The sequence below is a fragment of the Thunnus albacares genome, chromosome 21 (genome assembly GCF_914725855.1).
Source record: "Thunnus albacares chromosome 21, fThuAlb1.1, whole genome shotgun sequence".
NCBI classification, from domain to species: Eukaryota; Metazoa; Chordata; class Actinopteri; order Scombriformes; family Scombridae; genus Thunnus; species Thunnus albacares.
In genome coordinates this window covers 9,728,648-9,754,269 of record NC_058126.1, presented here as the reverse complement: position 1 = coordinate 9,754,269, position 25,622 = coordinate 9,728,648, and the positions used below count along the sequence as shown (strand labels likewise).

Sequence of the window (25,622 nt, the reverse complement as noted above, 5' to 3'; positions counted from 1 at the left end):
AAAGAAACCAAAAAAACATTCACATTTAAGCGGTGTTGGTTTCAGCACCGCTGAATAAAAACTTCCATTAAAACTCAAGTTGCCATGACAACTTGTATTCCCTTTCCCCTGTTGGTGAGCGAGAGCCGAAGGGGCTGAGGAGGGATATATAGACTTTGTGTGCGCGAGTGTGTGTGTATGTAGAAGTTTTCTGTAGCCCACAAGCTGCAGCAGAGCCTCTGTGGAAAATCATTTCATTAAGAAAACTCCCACAGATCAGTTACACGGACCGCAGACGCTCAAACTAAAATGTCAAGGAACGAAATGACTTGTTGACGGTTCGTTCCTCTTAGCTGGATAAAGCATGTCGCGCAATTACAATCAATCACGTAAGCAGAACCTGACATGCAGGTTTGTTAGCATTACTACATTTTTATCATTAGATTCTGTACGATTGAAAGGAGCAGCAGAGAGAAAGACTGAAGAAGGAGGCGGCCAAATAATCCAATTTCTTTCTTTTATTGAATAAAAAAAAACTCTTTAGGAGATGTAATAGTGCACATTTGTGAGCATTGAAGGCGAAACACTCCTCCTTTGCTCCTTAGGTTTCTGCAGTTTTAACTAAAACAACATTATTGCATTAAAACAAAAGATATTTAAGTAAGCCTATATGTATTTTGGGATGGGGCACATGTTCTTACTTTTTGTGAAATTCCTGAAATGACTAGATTAATGCATTGGGGGTAAAAAAAAATGAAAAAAAAGTGGGATAAAATTCCACCTCGGGTTTATTTGACAGGTCTTACATTATGTGAGAATGTGGAGGTTTGGTGCGGGGGCAGCGTGCAAAAAAACAAAAAACAAAAAAAAAAAAAAACTGAATTTCAATCCTGCTGATTTGCCATCTGTGGCAACACCCCTGTGGTGTCCACTCACATGTAGGCGGCCACATGAGGATCTCATGCCTGCCTGGTTGAACATGCTATAATAAAATCATTATCACCAGGGTAAGATAGACTCATTTCAACAGCAAGACCACTTTCATTCATTTCACCAATTAACTTTTATGTACCTGCCTAAGTGTCAAAGTAAAATCTTAAAAAAAATCTTGAACTAATCTTGATCTTTACACTCTCTTCTGTTGAATTTCTCACATCTGAGCCTGGAGGGGTTTTCTGTGCATGTGTGAAAAGTGTGGGGGTAGGGGCATGCAGCTTTATTTCCTTTTGTGTGGGCTAATGTGTGACTCTATGAAAAGTCCACTTTGCTTTTTTTTTTTCCCCCCCTCATATTTACTCTTAAAGATGCTGCTGCTGCACACAAGTGAAAGCATCCAGTTAGAAACCTCTGGACGGACTGCCTGAAGGAGAAGAGGATATGCGGTTGCTCTCTCTTCTCATTATGTGCACGCTTAGGGCGTCAGATAAGCCAACATCACAGGACGGAAGTGAGAAAGTTGAGAGGAATGCTCCGTTCTACCAGCACGGCCGGCGCTGCAGATCAGAAACTGGCACACATACTGACTCATACACAGAAGCGCACATCAAACGTGCAATACTCGCCGCCAAAGGCTGCAAACACAAACCACCGCAACCCTGGACCTCCACAGCCTCCCGGATCATCTTTCTCTGCTCGTTTTAAAAAGGCAAAGAACAGTCAGCATGTATTAATCAACAAACTATTAAATAAATCTGTTTGTAGAGTGAGCAGCAGAGAGCAACGGCACATACTCGAACTCTTCATAAGCTCGATGAACACATGCAGTCATTGGAAACAGGTGCTCGTTTTGAAGCAAACTGTAGCCTTGTAGATTATAACCAGTAAATTAGATCAAGGCATCATTTGTGATATCTGCAGTCTGATAATTCAGCAGTGTGCAGGAGCAGGCGGGCACATTCAGCCTTTCCTACTGAGTGACTCAAGGTATGTCATCATTTCTGCTATGATATGTTTAGGGACAAGAGCAGACATGCAATAGAGATGGAAGAGAGATGAGGATTTGCTGTACTCAAGTAGCAAATGAGAAAAGTCTCAGCACAGAAAAAAGTCCAGGAAAAACTCATTTTCCAGCTACATAGCACATTAAAGCTCATCTAAATAAAGCATATCGCTTGTCTAAATGGCGAGTAAGTCACATTAAACTATATATTTTCTTAAAACAACAAGCATATAGTAGATGAATGATGTTGAAGTCTCTTGGATTAAGCCATATCATGATAATGGTGTTAGAGCAGAGCGCTGAAGAGGCCGAATCATTTAGAGGAAGTTAATCCAAATAACTGCACAAACAGCATTATGCCACAGAGAGGGATCAATACGCTCTGTTCTGCATAAACCTAAGACAGCAGCACCTGACCCAGCATGTTCCCTTCAGTGTGTGGGGACACAATAACGTGAACACACAACAATACGATGCAATCATATAAAGCTGAAAGCGTATTTTAACCGTGTGTCGATCTGAAGGTTGTGTTTTGAAGCTGCATTACATTACACAACCTGTTCATGTTATTGTGTCCACCCGCTATGGATCAAAAATGCCCCACAGTATAAGAATTAAATACAACTTTGATTACTACAGAATAAAAAAGGTGCTAGGAAAATTATTTTCAGCTGAGGTGTTTGTGGCAAACAACCACTACGTAGTAAATAACAACCATGATAACTGCCTAAAATGTCACAACACAACGGTAAAAACCACACGATGAAATATATTAAATGAACACATCACAACAATGACTCAACCGGACGAGACGTATTGAGTGTGAGTGTGTGTGTGTGTATGTGTGAGGATGCACTCACGCCCGGAAATACAATAAATAGTCTGACTATCAGGCTGCAGTGAACCTCATACCGAGAATAACTAGAGTAACCCAACCTGCAGCCGGCGGCTGGGTGACGCCGGGTGTGCTCACAGCAGCAAGCTGCAAAATAGGGTTCGGACCCTTTGGCGTCTTCAGGACATTCCAGTGAAGTCAGTTTATTCGCGGGAAACTGTCTCAATAAGATGTAATATAGGGGTTACTCTCCCTACTGTGTTTTTTTCTAATGAACGCAAGCACAGTTTTCAGAAAAATAAACAATATCCTGCTTCTAATGTTTGCAGATCTGACGACATCTGAGCAGCCCTGCCCTAAAGGTCTTTGGGAAGCCTCCTGGAAAATGATTAATAATTAAATGAACTATCATGACACTCACTCTACTCACCCGTGATATCACCTCGGCTACACTATCTATCTGTTGTCCAAACTCGAAAATACATTTACTAGACAAAGTATGTGTACAATATCCTCACATGGGACTTGTCTGGGGTTAACAGCTTCCATTCAAAGTCTCTGGAAGAGTCTCAGTGGGTGACTGAAGTGTTTATGATTTTGCTGTATCTTGTGTGCATTATGTCAGCAGAGTGACAGATTGTTTTGATCATATTTGATGCATCTTTGTCCATATTTCCTCTTAAAGCATCCATAATGTAAACACTGATGTCTATCTGGTGATGTTTTGTTGACAACAATGTGTCCATAAGCCGATCTCTTTAAGATAAACTACATGAAAAGACTGCAAGTCAAAATCTGTATGACTCTTTGACAAGGTTACAACAAGATTATAATAAGATGGAAAAAATAATTATTTCCCAATTCGGAGGGGCGACATTTGTTTTGTAAGACAATGTCGCTGCACTGTATCTGGTCCGTGTTCAAGTCATATCTAATTTCACCTGCCTGTAACTGCAGAAGACGAGGATTAATGAGGGAAAACATTGAGCCAAATGAGCTGTTTTCTCATTTCATGCATTTCATTTCAAAAAGCAACAATGAGAGAAAACAGCTCTTGCATGTCACTTCCTGAACCCATGTAATGAAAATGCTCAACACCAGAATTAACCTTCTTGTCGAAAGCAGTCTCTCCCTCTGCTTTTGCAATCATAAGTTACTGCAACTTTTACTTCTGTGCAACCCTAATCAAAATAAGGAAGAGTTATTTCCAGGCTAAGTGAGTCCCGCATAAGTCATTCCATCTATTATCCCATCTGTTCACAGCGCGGCGGAGAGAGACAAGGCACAACAAGTTGTACCATGTCTCACAGTCCTACAACTGTGGCTCAAGTCAAGTATTTGTCATGTGTTTTCCAGCTTCCCCTATTTTTGTTTTTTTGCATCTACACTGAATGGAACCATGAGAACACAAGTTTCCATCTATTAAGAAAGATCTAAACAAAAGGAGGAAAGTGACGCTTCCTTCTTTCAAAAACTATAGTAGCAGACAACTCAAATATCTCACCCAGCAGTCTTCAGTTCACCAAGAAGGATCAAGACCATTTCTACACTGGCTTTCAGTACATCCAGGTACCATTAATAGGAAGGATGGCACCACTGCCCTCTTCGTCCCCCTACATACGTACCCTTTAAGAGCGTGTTTATTTTTGGTGACACAAGGAGCAAAGGTCTCAGGACTGATGGATGTGTCTGCAATCCCCGCCCGAGAGGCAACGAAATGACTTCTTCTGCGCAGTGACAGCTGAGTTACACCTGAACATTCATCTTTCATGGGGGATTATTTCAAGAGTCTCGCTGCTCTTCATGATATTTCTAACCAGCCTCGGGGAGGGGGGGGGGGGGGGGGGGGGGGGGGGGCAGAATCGGCCTAATTTGCACAGGCAGAGACCGTGACACCTTAAATAGTCAAATTTAACATAGACGTTGCGTCACAGCCACAATTGAGCTGCACTTGCCTGACATACCATCAAATCCGAATTTCTGGACATTTCACTTCCACTTTCAGGACCTATGCAGAGGCTCTGGCAGAGAGGAAATAAGATATAACTCTGGGCTATGGTTCAGTCATGCAGACTGATGCAAATCAAAGACAACTTCTCAGTGAGCTATATTCAGATGAAGTAAAAGTGACAGGGGTACTGCTAGACTCTCTGGAAGCGATACAAGGACTTTAAGGAGATTGCAGGACACATTGGTGGAAACTATCTAAGTACATTTACCCACTTAAGTACAATTTTGAGGTACATGTGATTGAGTTTTTCCATTTTATGCTACTTTATACTTCATTTTAGAGGGAAATATTGCACTTTTTCCTCAACTACATTCTGTGTGAGCTGTAATTACTGGTTACATTGCAGATTAAGATTATAAAAACCTATAACGAGCACATAAAATACAACGCAGACAGTAAATTAAACTATCCAGCGGTACATAAACACTAAAAATAGCTCAACCACATCCTGCAACATCCAAATGCAGCTCTCGGTTTAGTGTATCAGTGATAATAATCCAGTAAAATAAGGCTGAAACAAACGATTACTTTTCATTTTCAATTAATCTGTTGATTATTTCCTCAATTAATCTATTAATTGGCCTATAATATGTCAACCCAAAGATATTTATTTTACTATCATAGAGGAGTAAAAAAAACAGGAAAAAAATGACTCAAACGATAAATCAACTATCAAAATAACTAATCAATTAATTGACTAATCATTGCAGATAGTAACTCTGTGCTTTACACATGTAAGATGTGATTTACACTGTATTTTTACACCTTTGTTGCCACTTTAATTAAGTTAATTATCTAAATACTTCTTCTTCTGCAGGACCACAGTTTAGAAAGCTCTTCTCAAGCATTTTATTATACACTGATCAGACTAAAACCCATCACTTATAAGAAGAAGGGGGGGTGAAGACAAAGCAGCTCTAAACCATCTCCCAGCTGTCAGTGTGTGCATTTCCTTTAATGCACCGTTGTACTGTACGGCAGCCTGTGTCTAATCCAAGCCACACGGTTAGTTTAAAACTATAGATTACCAGGCTGTGTAAAGCCAAACACAGCTGATCACCTGGCATTAGTAAAATATCGGTCAAGCATGTAGCATTCAAAGCCCCTTGTTAAAAAAAGATGGAAAAAGTAGCGGTGTAGCCTTGACAAAACCGACCGTTGGTGTGAAAAAGAGGAAGTTAACGGTGTATCAAGGATGTAACGCAGCAACACTGATGTTTTTTCCATCGCTTCAGTTTAACAGTTAACCAACTTGACGATACATGGGTTTATGATTCATCATTCTTTTCTCTTTTTTTTTTTAACCTCCGAAGAACAAACATTTTAACACTCAAAAACAAGCGAGAATGAATGGCAACTGGTGGACAATGAAGGCGAACAAGTGAAAAGACAGGAGGAAAAGAAAAAGAGGAGTAAAAGTAGAGAGGGTTTTTTTTCTGTTTTTACCTTAATGCTCGCAGAGAAACAGTCGACGTCTGGAAACCACGCTAGAAGCCAGCGGCAGAGGCTCAAAAGGAGAGGAGGAAAAGCGATTTGCTGCTTCTGCTGTTTCCGGGTTAGCTGCCGAGCGTCAGCGTCATACTAGAAGGAGAGTTTGGTTTGTGTTGCCTTGTAGCGCGGAGGGTGGGCGGAGTGATACGCTTCACACCTACCCCACTACTTCGCTGGAGATAGCCCCGCCCGGGCGAGACCCGCTGGTTTGTTTTCACCGTGGAGATTAGCCGAGTAATAACCGAGTCGCTAAAATGTCCCACCGCAGCTTTAATTAGGACCTTTGAGCGTTGAAAGTCGTTAAAGTAGACCGTGTTTGAAGCAAGGTTATTATAGTTTACTAAAAATGAACTAAAAATAGACGTGAAAAAACATTTCAGTTAACTGAAATAAAAATAAAAACTAGACTTTAGGAAAAAAAAACTAACTGAAATGATATTGTGTACTTACAGAACTAAAAAATATACACAGTGAACACAGAGCAGCTCTCCTGCCTCATTAGCAGTTTGATTTTGTTAAGCCACAAGTGGGCTTTATGTCAAGTAAATTTTATTTGTATAGCACCTTTCATACACAATGGCAGTTCACACACACACACACACACACACACAGATCAGCTCATGGTCTCATTTCCTGGAGACTTAACCTAACCCTAACTTGACCCCACTGATCTAAAAATGAGCTTTTTCACAGTTAGGAACATGTTTTTTTTTTATCCCCAATTGGACAGCAGTCCCCAATTAACTAGTCCTAACATACCCAACAATTTTCAAACCCTGTTCTGGTAAGATTTCTGGCTTTAATTTCTGATTTCCTAAACATTAACCTCTTTCTGTCTTTAGTCATATCCCCCACTTGGTTTTGTCTATATTCAAATGACTTCTTTCTTTCAAGTTTTTGTTAAGGTAAAGAACTTCTCACATGATGAGTGGATGACTTTACGGTAATCGGAAACAGAAAAACACAGCACCCCCACACAGTGAGGTATCTGGACTTTAGTTTTTCCCCTCTTCCCAGCCTTGACTTAATTGTTGCTTGGAGGGCTTAGGAAAGTTGAATCACCACACACACACACACACACACACACACACACACACACACACACACACACACACACACACAAATACATTTACACAAAAAAGAAGAGGAAAAAAAAACATTTGTCCAGCCACACACACTCAGGCAAGAAATTGACTAGTCATGAACCTGAGAAAACAGAAAGGTTTTGAATTTTCTTTTAAACGTGGACACAGTAGTGACTAATTTCAGGTCATCTGGTAGTTTGGGTCCAGAGAGCAGAACCACAGTCACTAAAAGCTCCCTCTGAAGACCTGAAGAGCCCAGTAGAACTGTTATTACAATCTGTGTGTGTGTTAACAAATCTCTCTGCCATTTAAAAACTCGTAACACTCAGCAGATAACACTTCTTGCACTCCACAAATCAATCAATCAATTTCATCAGGAAAAATTCGTGAATATATGAATGTGTGTGTAGAATCTGGGAGACACTGAGCTGCATTTAAAGACATTTTCAGTCAGTTGTCTTCAACTTTGAACAATCTACTTTTCTTTACAGAGTTTAAACTGTGTTTTATATTATTTCTCATGCAGAGTCCAACAAAGCCACAATATACAGACCACTGTCAAGTGAATAAAGTCATGCTGTGAAGTAGTTTAACGATATTTTAGCACTAATTGTAGGATTTCAGGAAATGTGATTATCGTGATAATACCATTTATCGTGATATTTTTACCTACAATAATCGTAGCAGGAGAATTTGATATCAGCACATCTATACTTCATACTGGCCTTCTTCTGTGCAAAAATGTATTTAAAAGTATATCTGAAGATAATATAAAGCTTCAGTCGTCCAAATGAGTCAAATCAAGTAGATATCTTTCAACATTACAGTCTTTTTAGTGCCAAAGTCCCTCTTTTTGTTACTAAACTTCCACCACAGCTCAACAGGGAAACACTGTCCGAGGAAACACAAAGAGGAAATTTGATGCTAAAAAGACTGTAAATGTGGCAGATATCCACTTGATATGACTAACTCAGACTGCTGAAGCCTCATATGAGCCTCAGATCAACTTTTAAATGCATTTTTGCATTAAATGACTGTGTGGGCACACTGTGGATTTTGGCACCCATCACTTACACAGAAAGCACATTTGAAGGGGATCTTTTAATAGCCAGTATGAACAGGAGGAATGATTACAGAGAGGAAAAACCTCTCTCAGTGTTCATATGGACACCTGGCTGTTGTTTTAAGACAGATTTAAAATATTGTGAACCTATCCTTAAAACATCCTCTCCAGACATGTTTTAAGACATTCAACTACACCGTAGTCTATCTTGAAATAGGCCTAAATTGTGTCAAATGGCTTTCCACCCAGAACTTTAATAAACTACTTACATCTTTGAATGCATATCTACTTTTCCCTCATTGAAATATCCAGAGTCTATGCAAATATAAACTATGCCTTCTTCACTGAAAAGTAAATTCTCACTGTGCTGGAGGTTTCACGTTTCCACATCACACTTGTGTAAGTTGCATTTTGGATCATGATTGGCTACCAAACTAGTTGTGGTGTCACAATATCACATTTGTATGTGCACATCTTAAACTCTGATTAAAGGTAAGTTCAGGGAAATGCTCCCCAGCAGCAGATGAATGTGAAACAGCTTTATACTGTTGTCAGATATAGTAAATATAGTGACAGTTTTATAATTTTGATGTCAGACAAGGCTTTAGACTAATTCATGGACATGCCACAGTGAAAAGTACTTTATTACGCTTATTATATATCTACAAGTTTTTTAATATTCAATGTGTTCATTGACTTTCAGGTGCTTTCCTTTATATTCTTTGTGATTGAGTTTGTGAATCAGAGTTTCTTTGATATATATAGCGAGAGGCTATTTATTAAGACTCTTCAAAGACTTGCCATCTCCAAATGACTCACCTGGTTGTAATTTGAGATCATTTCTGAAGAATCTCTCAGCTTTTTCAACATTTTATTGCCGTGGTTTCAGGACTGCTTTGTGTCAAACTTTCAGTACTTTCAGTTCAGGTTACACCAATCAAGCAACAGCCGCCACTGAAGCTTAATGAAGCAGCACACCTGTCTTCAATTATGTGTCCAGTGCGTGGCCAGTTGTACCTTATAAAGCCGCTCCGCAGTGGCTGCTGGAATCCATTTGATAAAGGATTTTGGGAGAGTGAATGTGACGTTTCATCCCAGGAGCCTACAGTAAACTTGCTCGGTTGGCAAACCCCAACCTGTAACTATGGGAAAAGAGAAGACTCATGTTAACGTGGTGGTTATCGGCCATGTTGACAGTGGCAAGTCAACCACCACCGGCCACCTCGTCTACAAATGTGGTGGCATTGATCAGAGAAGACTGGAGAAGTTTGAAAAAGCTGCAGCACAGGTGAGGAAGAAAGAAAAACTTACTGTAAAACACATTAATTAAAATGTTAAAACCTGTTCTAAGACCCTTTTTCTTTGTTGTTTTGACAGATGGGGAAGAGTTCCTTCAAATTTGCCTGGGTGTTGGACAAGCTTAAAGCTGAGCGGGAGCGAGGAATCACCATTGACATTTCACTGCTGAAATTTAACACACAGAAATACACCATGACTATAATTGATGCTCCAGGCCACCGTGACTTCATAAAAAACATGATAACAGGGACGTCACAGGCAAGCAACACATTAAAGTCAACCACCTACTTTAATGCAGACCTCTTTCTGCATGCACATTCTTTTCACTGTTATCGTGTAATTTCAGGCTGATGTTGCCCTCCTGGTGGTCTCTGCAGCTAAAGGAGAGTTTGAGGCCGGCGTATCAAGAAGCGGTCAGACCAGAGAACATGCCTTGCTGGCTTACACTCTGGGTGTCAAGCAAATCATCGTCTGTGTGAACAAGATGGATGTGACCGAACCGCCTTACAGCCAGAAACGCTTTGACGAAGTCGTTCGAGGTGTGAGCGGCTTTCTTAAGAAGATTGGCTACGACCCCACCAGTGTCCCTTTTGTTCCAGTTTCTGGCTGGACTGGGGAGAACATGATCACTGCAACTCAGAAGGTAATGAGGGTTTTTTTTTTTTCAGGTCTTTAAAATCTTTAAATATTGGCATGGAAAAGCTTGAGCAGAAGTAATGTCTCTCTTCAGATGCCCTGGTTCCAAGGCTGGAAGGCCAGACGAAGGGAAGGAAACGCAAGTGGGAGAACTCTACTGGAAGTCCTGGATTCCATTCACCCACCAGTGCGCACCATTAATAAGCCCCTACGATTACCTCTGCAGGATGTCTACAAAATTGGAGGTCAGATGGTGCACAAAATTTTAATCACTGCCTTGTCATTTATCTTGTTTCAAAGCCTTTAGACTAAATTAACCAAATGCACAATCCAATGAGGTCAAGGTGTACAGTAGAGGAATGGTTAAACTGGTTTTAACTATATAATGTGCTTTTTGTTCCAACTGTCAGGAGTTGGGACCGTGCCTGTGGGAAAGATTGAAACCGGTGTCCTCAAACCTGGTATGACCCTGATGTTCTCCCCCGCCAAGCTCACTGCTGAGGTCAAGTCCATCGAGATGCACCACCAGGGGCTGCAGACGGCTTTACCGGGACACAACGTCGGCTTCAATATTAAAAACGTGGCCGTCAAGAACCTGCGGCGAGGGGACGTAGCTGGCAACGCCCAGCAGGATCCCCCCTCAGATGTCAACAGTTTTGAAGCTCAGGTTGGTTCAGTACAGTTAGATTTTTAAAGATCACCTGCAGACATGTTAAGATGTGTATAAAATACTTTTAATTTTGTGTCTTATATGGTTTTTGAAAACTGCCTTCTGGTGTCAAACTTCTGTACAGTGAAGCTCAATTATTCAACTGTAGGAACAAGAAGAAACATCTTTGAGTGAAAGACTGTACAGATTTCTTTTCCCGTCTTCAGGTGATTGTCTTGAACCATCCAGGAAAGATCAAAACCGGATACACTCCCGTCCTGGACTGCCACACCGCCCACGTGACCTGCCGCTTTGCTGAGCTGAGGGAGAAGCTTGACCGCCGCACGGGCAAGAAACTTGAGGACAACCCACAGATACTGATGTCTGGAGACGGTGCCACGGTCAAACTGGTTCCCATCAAGCCCATGTGTGTGGAGAGCTTCTTCACATACCCTCCCTTAGGTACAGTATCACTTGTCTAAATGTTCTAATCTCCATAATGTGCTTCAGTGTCTTTTTTAAAATAAACTTTCTTGTTGCTGCAACAGGTCGTTTTGCAGTAAGAGACCTGAAGCAGACAGTCGCTGTGGGCGTCATCAAGTCTGTGGAGAAGGACCAAGGGTCAAAAGTTCCACACAAAGCCCAAGTGTGTAAATAAGTTAGTTTCTGTTTACCAGTATTCTGGTATGAACGCTTTACGTGAACAGTTTTATTTATTAAGATGTGATTTTTGTGTTGTGACACAAAGTATTTATGTTGTCTTAGAAGTATTAGTTCCTGTGTTTAATCTTAAATCCAAAAGAAGCTGTAGAATTGGATGGTATATTTTGGTTGAAATGAGAATTGTTCAGCTACCAAAATAAAAGATTTGGAGAGGAACTTTGTCGGAAATGTTTTATTCTCCCCCGCTCAATTCAAATGTGTTGAGCTTATTGTTGGTTCACTTTGTTTGACAATAGATGCTATTTTCATCTGCAAAAGGGAAAGTTCATTTATTTAAATTTGAGAATGATATGGTTAAAAACTCTGACATAATTAGTTGGAAGCCACTCATGATCCAAATATGGAAACCACCCAAGTCTCCAGTTAACATATATTTGAATGGACTTCCCAGTGACAGACGCCTTTTGTGCAGCAGTAAAATGTTTGAAATGAAAACTGTACTTGAATGTTTCCATTTTATTCTACTTTGTACTTCTACTCTAATACATTTTAGAGGGAAATATTGTACTTTCTACTCCACATTTGCCACTAATAACTGACTACTAGTTATTGTTTGGATTAAGATTTTACATAAAACATTCGGTTTAAATTGTTAAGTTATCCACTTTGTGCTGCATTAGTGCTATAAAGTATTAAACATGATACACTTATATAATATGATGCAGTAATCTACCCAAAGTATCTAAAAACTGCAGCATTAAAATGCTATGTGTATTAGTGGTTTTTTTTTTTTTTTTTAAACAAATGTACTAAAACACTCTAAAAGATGAGTAATCTGCATAATGAGTACTTTTACTTTTGATACTTTAAGTAGAAATTGCTGATTATATTTCTGTACTTTTTATATAACATTTTGAATTCAGGACTTTTACTTGTAATAGAATATTTTTAGACGCCCATATTTCTACTTTTACTTAAAGGATTTGAATATTTCTGCCACCACTGCTGGTATAAATCTTCTCTAAAATGGCTAAACTCTCTGCCAGAGAATAAACGTGTTCCTTCAACATGAGTCAAACGCTACACTTGAATAAGCTGCTTAGAAATGCTCTTTCCCCTCCTTATTCCAGAGTTTTTGAAATTCCAAGGGGAGGCACAAACCAGAATGACTTAAGTAAAAAAGCAGGCTCAGAGTTTTTAAGTACAGCACTTTTAATGATACAATGGGTTGATGGGTTTGTTCCTTAACATGGGAAGAACTGCAAGTCAGTGAGGACTGGGTGAAAATACATTTGGCTCTCCAGCCTTTTACAAGTCCACCCTTCATCTAAAAGACATCTCTGGTTCACAGGCAAACCTGGAAAAAATGTACTGAATCCAGTAACATGGAATGATATTACATGACTCAAACTAAAAAAAAAAAAAAAAAAAAAATTCAAGCTCATGAGGTTTTACAAGACACTGAATCTGTGAACACAGGTTGTTGTGAAACTTCCAGCCTGTCAGAAAAATCAAGTTATTGCTAAGATGTCCTCGTTAAGTTTCCCCGTACTTGTCATTAATAGTGGCTTTAACAACAGGATACCTTTTGTGTAGTCCTGCTTTTATAGTGGCTCTTCAAACCCCTGAGGTGAGCGTCTTGAACGCAGCACTCCACTCAATTCCAGTCATTGTTACACCATGCACAGAAAAAGGTCAAAGGACTGTGGAGATGGCGTCGAGTTCACACACAGAGCATACATACAGTGAACAGTGTAACAAGGAGTAAATTAGTGACCAACAGTGAACCACAGGCTTTGCTATTCCACCACACAGTAGCAGCAGGTTTCTATACTGTAAAACAACCATAATACGTGTACACACAAAAGCAAGCAAGAACAAGGAGTACATTTAATGAAATTCTTTTCATCTCGGGAAGATTAGTGGGAGACTCCTGCCTCTTCAGTCAATTATGGTGGTAAACAGGGATGCAAGACACAAATAGTGACATGACCTATTTCACATTCCTTTTTCTTATTTGTCCTTTTTCCAGAAATATAAGCTGATAATTACTTGAGGGCCAGTAAAATTAATACAGATAAAATTCATCCTCTACTGCCCTGATGTTTTAATCTGACAGGTAGAGAGCAATGGTACATGTTTTGTACAATAAAACATGTATATACACTCACACACAAATATATATATTTACATACATATATACACAGTAACAGCATAAACATAGACTTTAGGTAAGTGCTAGGGTTTTGAGAGTGGCTTCGTCACAGCCGTGCTATAGGGTTAAGATAATACTGGTAGAGGAAGAATACACACATTCTTTGTACAGCATGGATGAGGCATCCATGGCTAGATGAGCCTTCTTGGGTTGTTTCTTTGTTTTTTTTTTTTTTGTTTTTTTTTCTTTTAGGACACTTGTCATGTGACAAGAGGTGTTTTGATAGCTATTTACAGGAGCTCCCAGTTTAGGGAGAGGCGTAGTGCAAGTCTTTCTGGCTGTCAGTCACTCAGGATGTGCACAAAAGACATGGGGAACACCCCTTTTCTTTCCGGATCTCCTTCAATGTGCCCGATCTGGAAGTAAAAATTGTAAAGAAAGCATGTAAGAAAAAGAGCATAAAGCGTTTTTTGCCTTTTTGTACATTTGAGACGATTCAGAGTTCAGTAAACCGTAAAGCTGCTGGACTTACCCACCACTCCTGGTCCTCCTCTCCTGTAACTATTATCACCTCTCCTTCAACAAATGTTAGTTCGTCATCATTGTCAGCCTGGCAGTCGTAGATCGTCTTCACCCGGCGGGCTTTGCTCTTCCCCTGCACGTACAGATAAAACCGTTATCATTGTTGACACACACACTTGATTTATTTTGAGTCGACTTTCATTAAATGTTGTAATCCCACTGTGTAAAGTATCAAATTTATAAAAGCAAAGTGAAAAGCAGCAGATCTCTATGTGAGCACCAGGTTCAGGGGAAAAAAATCCCTTTGAAATTTGAGGAAATACCCATGAAAGGAAAAATGAAAAGGCAGTTGACCATTCTCACATTTTATGGTCATGTATGAGTGGAAATATTTTATGCCCTTTGGACACTTTGTTGATTTGCAGTCTCTGATTAATTGTTTCTGGTATGTTCTCGGTGAGGAAAATGTGATGAATGTGATTTAAAAACAAGTGAATATGCTGCTGAAGTCATATAAATTATAACCAGCAGTGGGGAAAAACGCTGACCTGTACCACCTCTGCATCAATAAAAGTTAAAACCACTAATATGTAAAAAAAAAAACGGTTTTTCAAAAAAGGTTTTTGACCACTAGTAGCGCTGAGGAGCAATGGTTTTATAAGCGGGTCCCTGTTTTATTTGTATCGTTCACACAATGTTTCTAAAAAAATGTCCTAAAAAACAAAAAATCACACAAAGAAGCTCTGAAAAACAGGTCCAGTAGAGATTTCACCTCAGCTTAAAAGTTAAAATATGTGATGAAATGTTTGAGAGAAACGGCGAGCACATGCGTACCGTGTTGATCTTCCTCGGGAGGGGCACAGGGGTCTCTGCAGTTCCCGCCGGGGTCCCGTTGGTGTCCTCAGCGGCTTGTTGAGAGGGGGCCACTATATTCGCTTGCTGATTAGGTGACGGCGAGTCTTGAGGTTGAGGCTGAGGCTGAGGCTGTGGTTGAGGTGGAGGCGGAGGTTGCGTCTGAGGCTTCGGCGCCGTCTCTCCAGGAGGCGGTCTGGGAACGGACTCGGCTGTCCCGGGTTTGGGGGGGATGTCGGCGAGGTGAGGCTTCGGAGGGAGGTCTTTGAGCTGGGGTTTGGGCGGGAGGTCCCCCAGCTGAGGTTTAGGAGGGAGGTCAGAGAGCTGCGGCTTCGGAGGAAGTTCTCCGGGTTTAGGGGGGAGATCAGACGGCTGCGGCTTGGGGGGCAGGTCTCCCAGCTGAGGCCTGTCCGCCAGAGGAGCCTTCTGAGGGGTTTCGGTTCCCGGCGGGGACTTCTGGAAGACCTCTGGAGGAAGGCTGGGCTTATCTATAGAGGGGTGGTGTATGGTGTCGATCTTCCGCAATGCCACTGGAGAGATAACAAAGTTTTTAACAACTTCTTCAATTCAAGAGTTCACGTTAAAATGAAAAACCGGCACAAACTTTACCTTTCTGAGGTAGTTTGGGAAGAACCCTTGGACCAAGTGTAGACTTTGTGTTGCTTGAAGTAGTGCTGGGAAAAGATTTTAAAATTAATCAAGGTAAAACCCAATCAAATAAGATGCTTGTACGTTTCATTATCGCAGGTGATACAATACATTTCAGACAGATCAGAGGTTTTCTATCTGTGATACCTTTGCTGCTGAGGAATGCCTTCAAACTTGTTAGATACCGGAGACATCTTGCTGACGGGAGGAGGGGTGGAGTCGCTTCCTAAAGTTTCAACATTAATGACGACAAATAGATTATTCAACACCATAACAGGAGCGCCCACCAAAGAGATTAATTTGATATAAATGTGGAATTAAATTAACATGCTGTGATGGTTTTGAAAAAAAAAAACAATGAGGGAGGCGTCATCTGGCTGAGCTTTCCATGAGCCTGTGTTGTCTGGAGGTTGTTGTGCAATAGAAAGTGTCATTGTTTAATTAGTGGTTGGACGTTATATGTGTGACACAGACTGCACAAACACCACAGAGGACGAATGATAACAAGTGGAGTAACAGGAAAAATATCCCTGTGATTCACCTAAAAGACACAAGATTGGAAGTAAAATGACTGAGGTGCGTTTGATTTCGTTCCCTCTGTCTCTGAGTGGTGGTAACAAGATAACTTTTTTTTAGTTTAGATTAATCAAAACCCTGACTAAGAAAAAGTCATTGACATCTCTTTATGCAGTTTCAAGATATGCTGATTAGTTCACTTTGCTTGGCTTAACTTGTGGATGATCAATAGTCTCTAAAAAAGTAGTGAAATGCTTCCTCTCGTTTCAAAATGACCAGTTTCCAACTTCTAAATACCGTTCAAGACGAGGGTTTAAACCTTGATAATGTCAGTTTTCTTTCTGATAGAGTCATCGGCATTTAGCCTCCATGGTTGTGAATTTTAGAAACATGTAAATAAATAGCCTGTAGACTTAAAGTTTAATCTTTGTTAATAGTGAAAATAGCTTTATAAATACATCATTTATCAAGTGCAGTTTGTTTAAGAGTCATGTATCTTTGGAGAAGTTTAATTGTGTATTTTTCAACATTTGAAAGGTGCTGCTCTTTGCTTCTATACATACTGAGATATTAATTGATTACTAGTTGACTGAAGTATTTTGATAATTGATAAATCATTTAAGTATCAATTTTTCAAGCAAAATTACCAAACATTCACTAGTTCCAGCTTTTCAGTGGTGACGATTTGTTGCTTTTGTTTTATTTATGTGACAATATACTTTATGTGACAGTATATCTGACAATATACTCTATTTATTTCTATTTTTCTACACATATCCATGGAAAGCTCATAGGTTCGTATCACCATTTGACATACCTTAAAACTGCACAAAGAGACATAAAATAGGCACCCAAAGTTCTCTGTAAAATTTAAAAAAAAAACCCCGAACCCCAAAGAAATTTCTAAACATTTGTGCATGAAAGTTAATTCTTAACTTTGGGAACATTTGATGAAATAATCTTGACTCAAGGTCCACTTACAAGCTTTTTTTTTTGTTTGTTGAACCTTTGAACCGCATCTCACAGTCTTAGTGAAGGGAGTCGGTTCAGTTGTGATCACGTGATGTCAATACGGAACTAAAGTCACATGATAACAGGTTGTAAAACAGTTGATAAATGGTTAAAAGCTCCAGAAAAAGCTAGTAAGAGGACTTTGAGTTAAGATTATTTTGTCAAAATCTTTCAAAATACTGTTAAAATATGCCTCTAATCTCTGGAGAATCCTGATATTCATGCTTCAGGCTGCAGCCCTATTGTAACGTGTGCTTGCTTCTCACCCCCAGTCAAGCCCCCTTTACTGTGTGGACTGTGAGAGAGCGGGCTGGGTGGGTCAGACAGGGTGCGTTTGTGTCCAGGAGGGGGGGGCGGAGGCCTCTTCTTGGACAGGGTGGAGCTGCCTCCTGTTGTGAGTGTAGAGGGAGGGCCAGATGGGGGAGGAGCTGGAGGAGCGATACATAAAACACATGAGGTGATGAGGCCCCCCAAAAAAATAATCAAGTCTGTTAACCCCCCCCTCCCCCAAAAAAACCCAGAGAAGGTAAAGGAGAGGAGAGGAGAAGAATATGGAAAAGGTTGTGTTTCTGCTGTCAGGAATACGCTTCGCAGGACAAAATGACGATACACGTTAGAACAAAACGAACAACATACTGTCCCAACAAATATAAAACAGGAAATGTCTGGACGGGAATGCAAAATAATGAAAAGGGACACTATGATTTGGGTTGTGGGCACGTTTCTTCTGGTCAGTTTGTTTATGTATATGCTTGCCTGTGTCTATCGGGCACTAATATAGAGTAAAATAGGACGAAAGCAGCTAATAGAGAGCTCAGCCAGAGAGGAATCAGCTGTGGTAAGAGTTTACAGCTCAAGGGTGGTGGATGTGATTCCACAAAGATAAAAATTCATGTAGGCAAGAAATAATTAACTGGAGACTCAGCCTGCCTACATGGTCCCATTGTCTACTTAAAAAAAAAAACACACACACCACCACCACCACCCTGCGAATCTTGAGCCGTAAAGGAAGAAACAACTGAGGGATAACTGTATATGGGGCACACAGCCGAGTAAGGGGGAGAACATAAAAACAGGATATTCACTGATGTATGGTCGAGTGCCAGCCAGTGTGGCGTAGTGCGAATGAGAGCCAAGGAATGCCAAGTGTGGAGCTGAAAGAATAAGAGAAGAAACAAAAAAGAGAAAGAAAAGAGAGCGAGATGAGGAGGAGTGTGGGAGAGAATCTACAGTATGTCAGTCTTAAGAAGAGCTGCTCCCACACATTATAAAAGAACAAGATGAAAATCTTTATCGGTGGCAAGCAAAGCAAAAAAGAGAGGAAGAAACGTCGCACAGCTGGCCTCGGGGGTGAGCTCTTCAGCGCCCGCTGAGAGAGAGAGAGAAAGAGAGAGAGAGAGAGGGAGAGAGAGAGAGGGAGCGCTGCGCTGCTAGTCTGGAGCATCTGAAGAGTTAGCATGTTAGTTTACATGTATGTCTGTCATTTAGCCTCTCATTCAGAGTTTTAATCTTATTTTTGCATAAAACACACTTAAAACTCCACTTGTTTCCAATGTTTTGTTAAAGTAAAGTAAAAACTCTTGCTTGAGACCATTTAAGTGTACGCATTAGTAGCCTCTTTTCAACCTAATCGTTATATGAAGCAGCTACACCCAGGAACTAAAACCATTAATTGGGAAGTCGAATACAAATGCTGTACACAAGTGGTTGCAGTCTTGAGGCTTGTGATTCACTAGCCAGTAATACTCAGTACAGCAAACTGCCCTGACAGTTCCTGGGTAGAGCAGGGCAATGTTTTAAAAATTATTAGTTACGTCAATATCTATAAATATACAATGAGGTCCAAAAATCTGAGACCACATTGAAAATCTCTAATATTTTCATGTAAACCTGGAAATAATCATTACGTTTCTAAGTTATGAGATGTTAAAAGAAGAAGATATATTTCAGATTTTGCAGTATTTCTAGGTCAGCGATCAAATTTAAGCAAATTTGTGGCGTTGACCAACTTAACTCCTTTGTACAAAAGGTCAGATTTCCTTGAGTTGCATCTCTTCCATTGAAGTGTTCAGGTGACACTCTGGTGGATCGGATCAACTCATCAGAGGCTCGTTCAAGTAACTCAACTTGCAGCCAGTGTTCTCCTGTTACAAACATGTCTGCGCCTCAAGTTTCCAGCAGATCATTGTTTACTAAGCAGCATTGTGATGGTGGGAAACACGGCGTCAAAACTAAGTGAAGGTGTCAAACTGTTATCCTGAGCAAAGAGGGGCTTTCTCAGTGTCAAATCATGGCGAGACTAAAGGTTTCTAAGTTTCTTTGTTTTTGTGGTTGTTAATACATATGTCACGCACTCTTATCGCATGAAATGTTTCCATTGTGATCAGCGTTTGCATCATTTATGTCACCCGGCTCTTTTCCTCGGCTACTGGAACCTAATACACCCGGAACAAGAACTTGGATCACGTTCCTTTGGTCAAAAGTTCCTAAAAAGGTTCTTGTGAAAGGTCTAAATGAAACATGTTGATTTGCATTGGAAACAGGTGAAATTTCACACCTCTTGTGTTAAGAAAAATAAGATTTTAATGCTCATAAATGGATTAAATGACTTGTTAAGATGGGTGTTTGGCAGTGTAAGCTTTTGTAATGTTTTCAGTCGCTTACTGAAGCTGCAACTGTCAGTGTTTTAAATCCCTCCTCAGAGGGAGGAGTGTTATTTTTAATACCAACACTGCAGAGACAGCAAGCTCATAGTATACTGCGTGTGTACATTGTGTTGAGGCTAATGATTAAACGTGTGTTCGACTTCCCTTTTCACACGCCTGACTAAGCACTGCCACCGTGCCCTCTCCTGCAGCCATGTTTTCCTGAAGGTTTACTGTGTAAGCAATCTTAATGACACCTGCTTCCCGCCCTCTGATCTGTGTGTTGACAAATTGGATTCCACTGCGGGGTGTGTTAATGTGCGTCTGTGTAGACTGACTGACAGTGCAGAGAGGAAACTTCCCAGAATAGTGATTATGAAGCACCGAGCCCTGTCCTGGATGTAATCAAACATTAACAGACATAATAAAGTGCAGTTTCACAGGCTATCAACCCTCTACAGTAATCGTGCACAGCATACACACAACCTTTAGACCATTTGCATTACGGCTAGCATTTGCATAACAAATATAAGGAGAACATCTACTGAATTTACTGACTATCATGGTTATAAGATAGATTGATAAAACTGTGGATGTTGTCCGAAAATGGATGCAAGCTCGAAAGCATTCGGAGCGGGCAGGTCTGACCTTTGCCCTGGTTCCTGGGTGGCAGCGGCGGTCCGTCGGCCACGGGGGAGGAGGAGAGGTCTGTGGACGCGCTGTACATCTGGTTGGTGAAGGCGCTGTAGGACAGACGCTGCTGCTTGTCCCTTTGGCTGATGAAGCCCGGCAGGGAGAGCTTGTCGTGAGGGGAGAGGCTGGAGGAGTGGCAGAAGCTCTGAGGCCTCGGGGAGCGGTCCTTCTTGATGGGACTGGGCTGCAGAGGGACATACGACAGGATGAGACGGAGCAGACCTCGATCCTTGCAGAGCAGACATTATAACCCTACATGCAGACGCTTTAAATGAATACTGTAACATTTTCAGAAGTGCACTTATTTGCTTTCTTGCCGTGAGTTAGATGAGAAGGTCAATAACACTCTTATGGAGTCTCAGCTGGTTTTCGGTTTTGTACGGATTAAACAAAAAGAGATATAACATGTTAATCCATGAGCTTTAGAGATGCTGGTAGGCAGATTTTGTTACCATTGGACAGAGCCCGGCTAGCTGTTTAACCATATTTGTGTGGAATATATACAGGCTCCTGCAGGACAATAAAGACTGTATCTATGTTCCCAGTCTTTATGTTAAGCTAAGCTTTCTAGCTGCTGGCTGAACCTTCATATTTTTAACAGACAGACATGAGTGGTATCAATCTTCTCATCCAACTCTCTGCAAGAAATTGAATAAGAATATTTCCCCAAAAATGTTTCCCAAAAGATTCCTTGAAATTGTTGAAAATCTGTTATCAAGTCAGTTGAAGTTCAACCTTGACAATGTTGAAAATCCACCCTAAGATGCTATTACACTTGCGTGGTATAAAAAAAACAATAAACACAGATTTGGTGAATTGCAGACAAAAATACTTCTAGACGTCTGGGTTAAAACTGCCTAAATGTGGCTGAAAAGTAAAGTTTTGAGGACATCTTGGTTGTATATAATCATTGTTTTAACACCATGTTAAACATGTAATAAGGTCCTGCTTCACATTGAAATATAGTCATTGAAATGTAGCTGAAACCTTCGCTTTTCAAACTTTTTTAACTTACTATTCGTGTCTAGATGACTTTTGACCTGCAAATCACTCCATTAATGCTAACTGGGGAGTCTTTCAATCTGCCTCATTTACCTCTTTATGGACAATTTTCCAGGCTGCATTGCACTATGGTGTACTGAAGCAACTGTAAGTAGAATAAATTGGTGTGTGTGTGCCTCTACTACATGCTGTATTTTTGCTTTCATGCATATGAAGTTCAGTCAGTACAGATTTGTGAATCTAGAGCGAAGCCCCTGTTCTTTGATTCTGTGGAAATGACATCAAAGCGTGACTTACTGATGCTTCAAATTGTATTTCAATTCCATGTTAACATGAAACATCTTAACATGTCAAATGAATTTGGTCACTTAACCGCAAAAATAAAGGAGAACACATGACAAAGAGATAAAAGGAGGCCTAAAATTATACAGAATCCCCAGCAGGAGAAACACCGCTTGATCAGACTTGAACATCAGACTGACTCGAAAATTGTTTTCATCTTTAGGTTCAGCACCACGGTGTTGGGTTTAATGAAGACCTGATTGAACATCAAGCTCAAACAAGCTCAAGCTCGAACCTTATCGTCAAGATCGTCATCGCTCTCGTCCATCTCCTCCAGTCTGAGGCTCCACTCATACTCCACATGGATGTGAGGGTTGAATTTCCCCTCTGCAGCCTGCACAAGCTGACACACGCAAACATACACACACACACACACATATGACTCAGTTATACACATAAAAAAAACAAGCTGTAGTGCTCTTTCAACCCAAAACCATCATTAATTCATGGAAAACAGCAACAAAATTGATTGCAAATAAAATACAAAACCCTATAAACAAGACATACAATAAAGAGTAAGGGGAGGGGGGGGAGAGAAGAAATACAATATGTTACAGTAACACTAGAAGTCAGGATCAGTCATAAAAATTAGGATTATCATACAAAAATCTACAAAACAGTCATTACTCTTGTTTAAGTATGAGCCTTTACTCAGTATACAGAGGTACTACAAGGAAACTGTTTCACTCATATATGGTTAAAAACGTTTATTTACTAATATAACTAAGAAAAGAACCTCATATCTTGGTAAATGTAGGGTGATTTTTATTCATTACAACTCTCAAATTGCATTGGAGATGGCTGTTTTTGTCTGCACGCTCATATTAGCGTTAATAATAAACCTACATCAACAATTATTTCCACTCTGCTGTCCCTGTTGCCTGAGGCTGGAGACAGACCTTCGACTGCCATCTAGTGTTTTGACTAATCTGCCCATAAACTGGTCAATGAACGTCTGATCAAACGCAATCTTTAAAGCAATAAATTGTGTTTTTTTTTTCAACTTAGAAATGTTTATAGACCATTAAAATCATCTCCTGTGATGTCCAAAAGCTCCAGCTGGGTGCTCCTGTTTCTGTCAGTGAGAAATACTTACTGCCTCCTCGCACTGAGTGTTCCTCAGTCGCCTGGCAACATCCAGCGCCGTCTCTCCGTTCTGATTGGCTGAGGGGGAGCAAGGGGATATTCAACAGTTAAAAAGAGTCTGATACGTGGGCGACATTAACGAGAGGATGAACCTCGACATGTGACTCACGGATGTCAGTGGCCGGCTTGCCCCTCAGGAGTAACTTGAGGCACTCGGGCTTCTCGTACATGCAGCAGTAATGCAGGGCAGTATTTCCCCACTCCGTCTGCTTATCCAGGTTTCCGCTAGTTAAACACACACACACACACACACACACACAGTCAGGGCAAAGGGTCACAAGCTGGAGGTGTTTTCCACAGTCCTGCAGATTCAGGTTAATGTATCATTACTATACAGTACAAACAATTTCATTAATTCCACTGGGGGCAATTTGTTTGGAGCAGCTTGTTGTACACAAAACACAGTAACATACAAAAAAAACCCCCAAGTGAATAATACAATATACAGCAAAAAAAAAGGAATTAAAAAAAACAAAAACCCAGGCTCTTGTGATTTAACATGAGAGAAAAGCATTTTTTAAAACATAGATCTGTGTTTTCCCTTTAAAAACTCTTAAGTACTCTCATAAGAACAGCAAAATTAGGATCTAAGATGATGAATTAAAGGATAGATTCATGATTTTTCGACTCTGTTTCCACTTTCATTGAAAACACATTTGATTTTAACAGCCAGTATGAACAGGAGGAATGATTACAGTGAGGAAAACCTCTTTCACTGTTCATACGGACGACTGACTGTTGTTTTAAAGACACACTTGAAAAATTTTGAATATGTCCTTTAAGGTTAGTGCTTAGAAAAAACAAGCTAACCTTGAATTAGCTGTGCAAAACCAATTTCGCACTACAATATTAACAGTAAGTACAGTAAAAAAAAAAAAAAAATCAGATCTTTAGTGGTTCCCAGAAAGGACAAGAAAAATATTCTATAATAACGAAGGCCGAGCACAATGCTGTACGAGCACAGCTATTAATTAATGGAGAGGGTTCCACTTCTCCTGTGGAGGCTGCTGGAGCAGTGGTGGGTAAACAATTGAAAAGAGAGGAATAAATTAAGGCAGAGAACAAGTGCTTGACCCATTTCTGTTTGCCTTGTGGGAATCTGAGCTGAGCTGTGCAGCGCTAAGCTTTCCTCTGCACTTCCACCGCTTTAATACAGACTGAAGCACAGAACAGAGAGACTCGCAGCAGACAGCTAGATCAAAATTCGATTCGACTGTGTGTTTTACACAAAAGAGTTGTTTACTAGATCATTTTGCTGTAAACCACTGGTGTGTTTAAAGACATTTTGAAAGCTGTTTAACTCACAAAAACAATCCAAACTCTCACACAACACTTTTCTAACGTTCTAATACAAATAACTCTTAAAGAAAATGTACCTGTTCTGCACAAGAAAGTCCACCAAGTGCAGTGAGGTCTGGTCAGCAGTCCGTACAGAGTAGTGCAGTGCTGTCTCTCCAGCTTCCTGCAGGGGGCCATCAAACACAGCAAAGACACGGTGAGACAATCTGGGCAGCATCCATTCTGTATTCTCTCCCTCTCCGTGTCTCTTTCAGCATTTAAACAAGCTGCAGTAAACAAAATGGCTCCTAAAAATAATATTTCTGCAGGAATTATGCAGAGATTTGCCGCAATTTCATCTGAATCGGCGTATTAAAACAGGATCTAAGCTTAATTTCTTTACGCAGAACATTAAAGATGGAGGTAAAAGATGAAATATATGAATGTGAGGAATATATGTGCTGTATTTTTTTGTGGCATCTCGGTATCTATACGGTTGAGCAGAGGCTGTATTTAGTCACGCATTCCTGTCGTGTCGTCTGTGTCTCAGGGTTGGTGCGTGGAGCGGGATGTCACTGTGCTGTCTGCAGCTATTCAGATGTACTGACAGGAGCGGATCAGATATCAGTGAGTCAGACTTCATAGTGCAGACAGCAGCAGCAGCAGCAGCAGCAGCAGCAGCAGCAGCAGCTCCTACTGTCACCAAAAAATATCCTCTTTTATTCCGCTGCTGCATTGTACATTTAATTTTTCATCAAAGAAGTACCATGTCTGTGTTATGAAACCTTGACCCATTTATGTCACATGAAGTCTGATCACCCACATTGTTTATGGTGCAAGAGCTTCACCATCTATTGCTTGTGTATTTAACATCCGTTTATACAAAAATCAGTGGTGTAAAAGGGAAGGAAACATATAAAAAGCAGGCTGAACCGCAGAATAAAAAACAGAGACATGAATCATCTGAGTAAATATGGACTCGACAGCAATGATGCCCGATTATGTGGTGGAGGTTGCTGGATATCACCACCTGCTGGTGATCTTATCCGCATGATTCAAAAAAAAAAAAAAAAATTTCCAACTGTTACACCCATTTCTAACCACCACATCATTTACCAACTGGGCAGAAATGTGTCAGCGTCGGTCGTCCTGCTGAGAATGA

At 40.5% G+C, this 25,622-nt stretch overlaps 3 protein-coding genes across 5 annotated transcripts in view; 1 reads left to right on the top strand and 2 right to left on the bottom strand.

Moving 5' to 3' along the window:
* Positions 1 to 6,345, bottom strand: part of fam49bb (family with sequence similarity 49 member Bb) — a 38,568-nt gene extending 32,223 nt beyond the window's left edge. Inside the window, exon 1 of the mRNA XM_044340149.1 lies at positions 6,211 to 6,345. The gene's annotated coding sequence lies outside the window, so the exon portion shown is untranslated. The remainder of the gene's footprint in view (positions 1 to 6,210) is intronic.
* A 3,084-nt stretch (positions 6,346 to 9,429) lies between these two features.
* On the top strand, positions 9,430 to 11,866 carry si:dkey-37o8.1 (Elongation factor 1-alpha-like). The gene is made up of 7 exons (XM_044340156.1): positions 9,430 to 9,691; positions 9,781 to 9,960; positions 10,049 to 10,345; positions 10,433 to 10,583; positions 10,749 to 11,005; positions 11,215 to 11,449; positions 11,536 to 11,866. Exons 1-7 carry the CDS (start codon positions 9,548 to 9,550, stop codon positions 11,643 to 11,645), a joined length of 1,374 nt encoding a protein of 457 aa, XP_044196091.1. The 5' UTR covers positions 9,430 to 9,547; the 3' UTR covers positions 11,646 to 11,866.
* A 978-nt stretch (positions 11,867 to 12,844) lies between these two features.
* The window catches only part of asap1b (ArfGAP with SH3 domain, ankyrin repeat and PH domain 1b), a 64,327-nt gene continuing 51,549 nt past the window's right edge, over positions 12,845 to 25,622 (bottom strand). The window contains exons 18-28 of one of the 3 annotated variants that reach the window (XM_044339466.1): positions 24,559 to 24,644; positions 23,292 to 23,407; positions 23,133 to 23,200; positions 22,272 to 22,379; positions 20,648 to 20,876; positions 18,440 to 18,508; positions 15,975 to 16,053; positions 15,789 to 15,853; positions 15,162 to 15,709; positions 14,338 to 14,460; positions 12,845 to 14,221 (exon numbers count right to left, since the gene is read on the bottom strand). In XM_044339466.1, coding sequence (XP_044195401.1) covers positions 14,147 to 14,221; positions 14,338 to 14,460; positions 15,162 to 15,709; positions 15,789 to 15,853; positions 15,975 to 16,053; positions 18,440 to 18,508; positions 20,648 to 20,876; positions 22,272 to 22,379; positions 23,133 to 23,200; positions 23,292 to 23,407; positions 24,559 to 24,644 — 1,566 coding nt within the window. In that variant the 3' untranslated portion in view covers positions 12,845 to 14,146. Of the gene's footprint in view, positions 14,222 to 14,337; positions 14,461 to 15,161; positions 15,710 to 15,788; positions 15,854 to 15,974; positions 16,054 to 17,620; positions 17,783 to 18,439; positions 18,509 to 20,647; positions 20,877 to 22,271; positions 22,380 to 23,132; positions 23,201 to 23,291; positions 23,408 to 24,558; positions 24,645 to 25,622 lie in introns of all 3 variants that reach the window. The other 2 variants (XM_044339464.1, XM_044339467.1) reach the window with 2 other exon arrangements.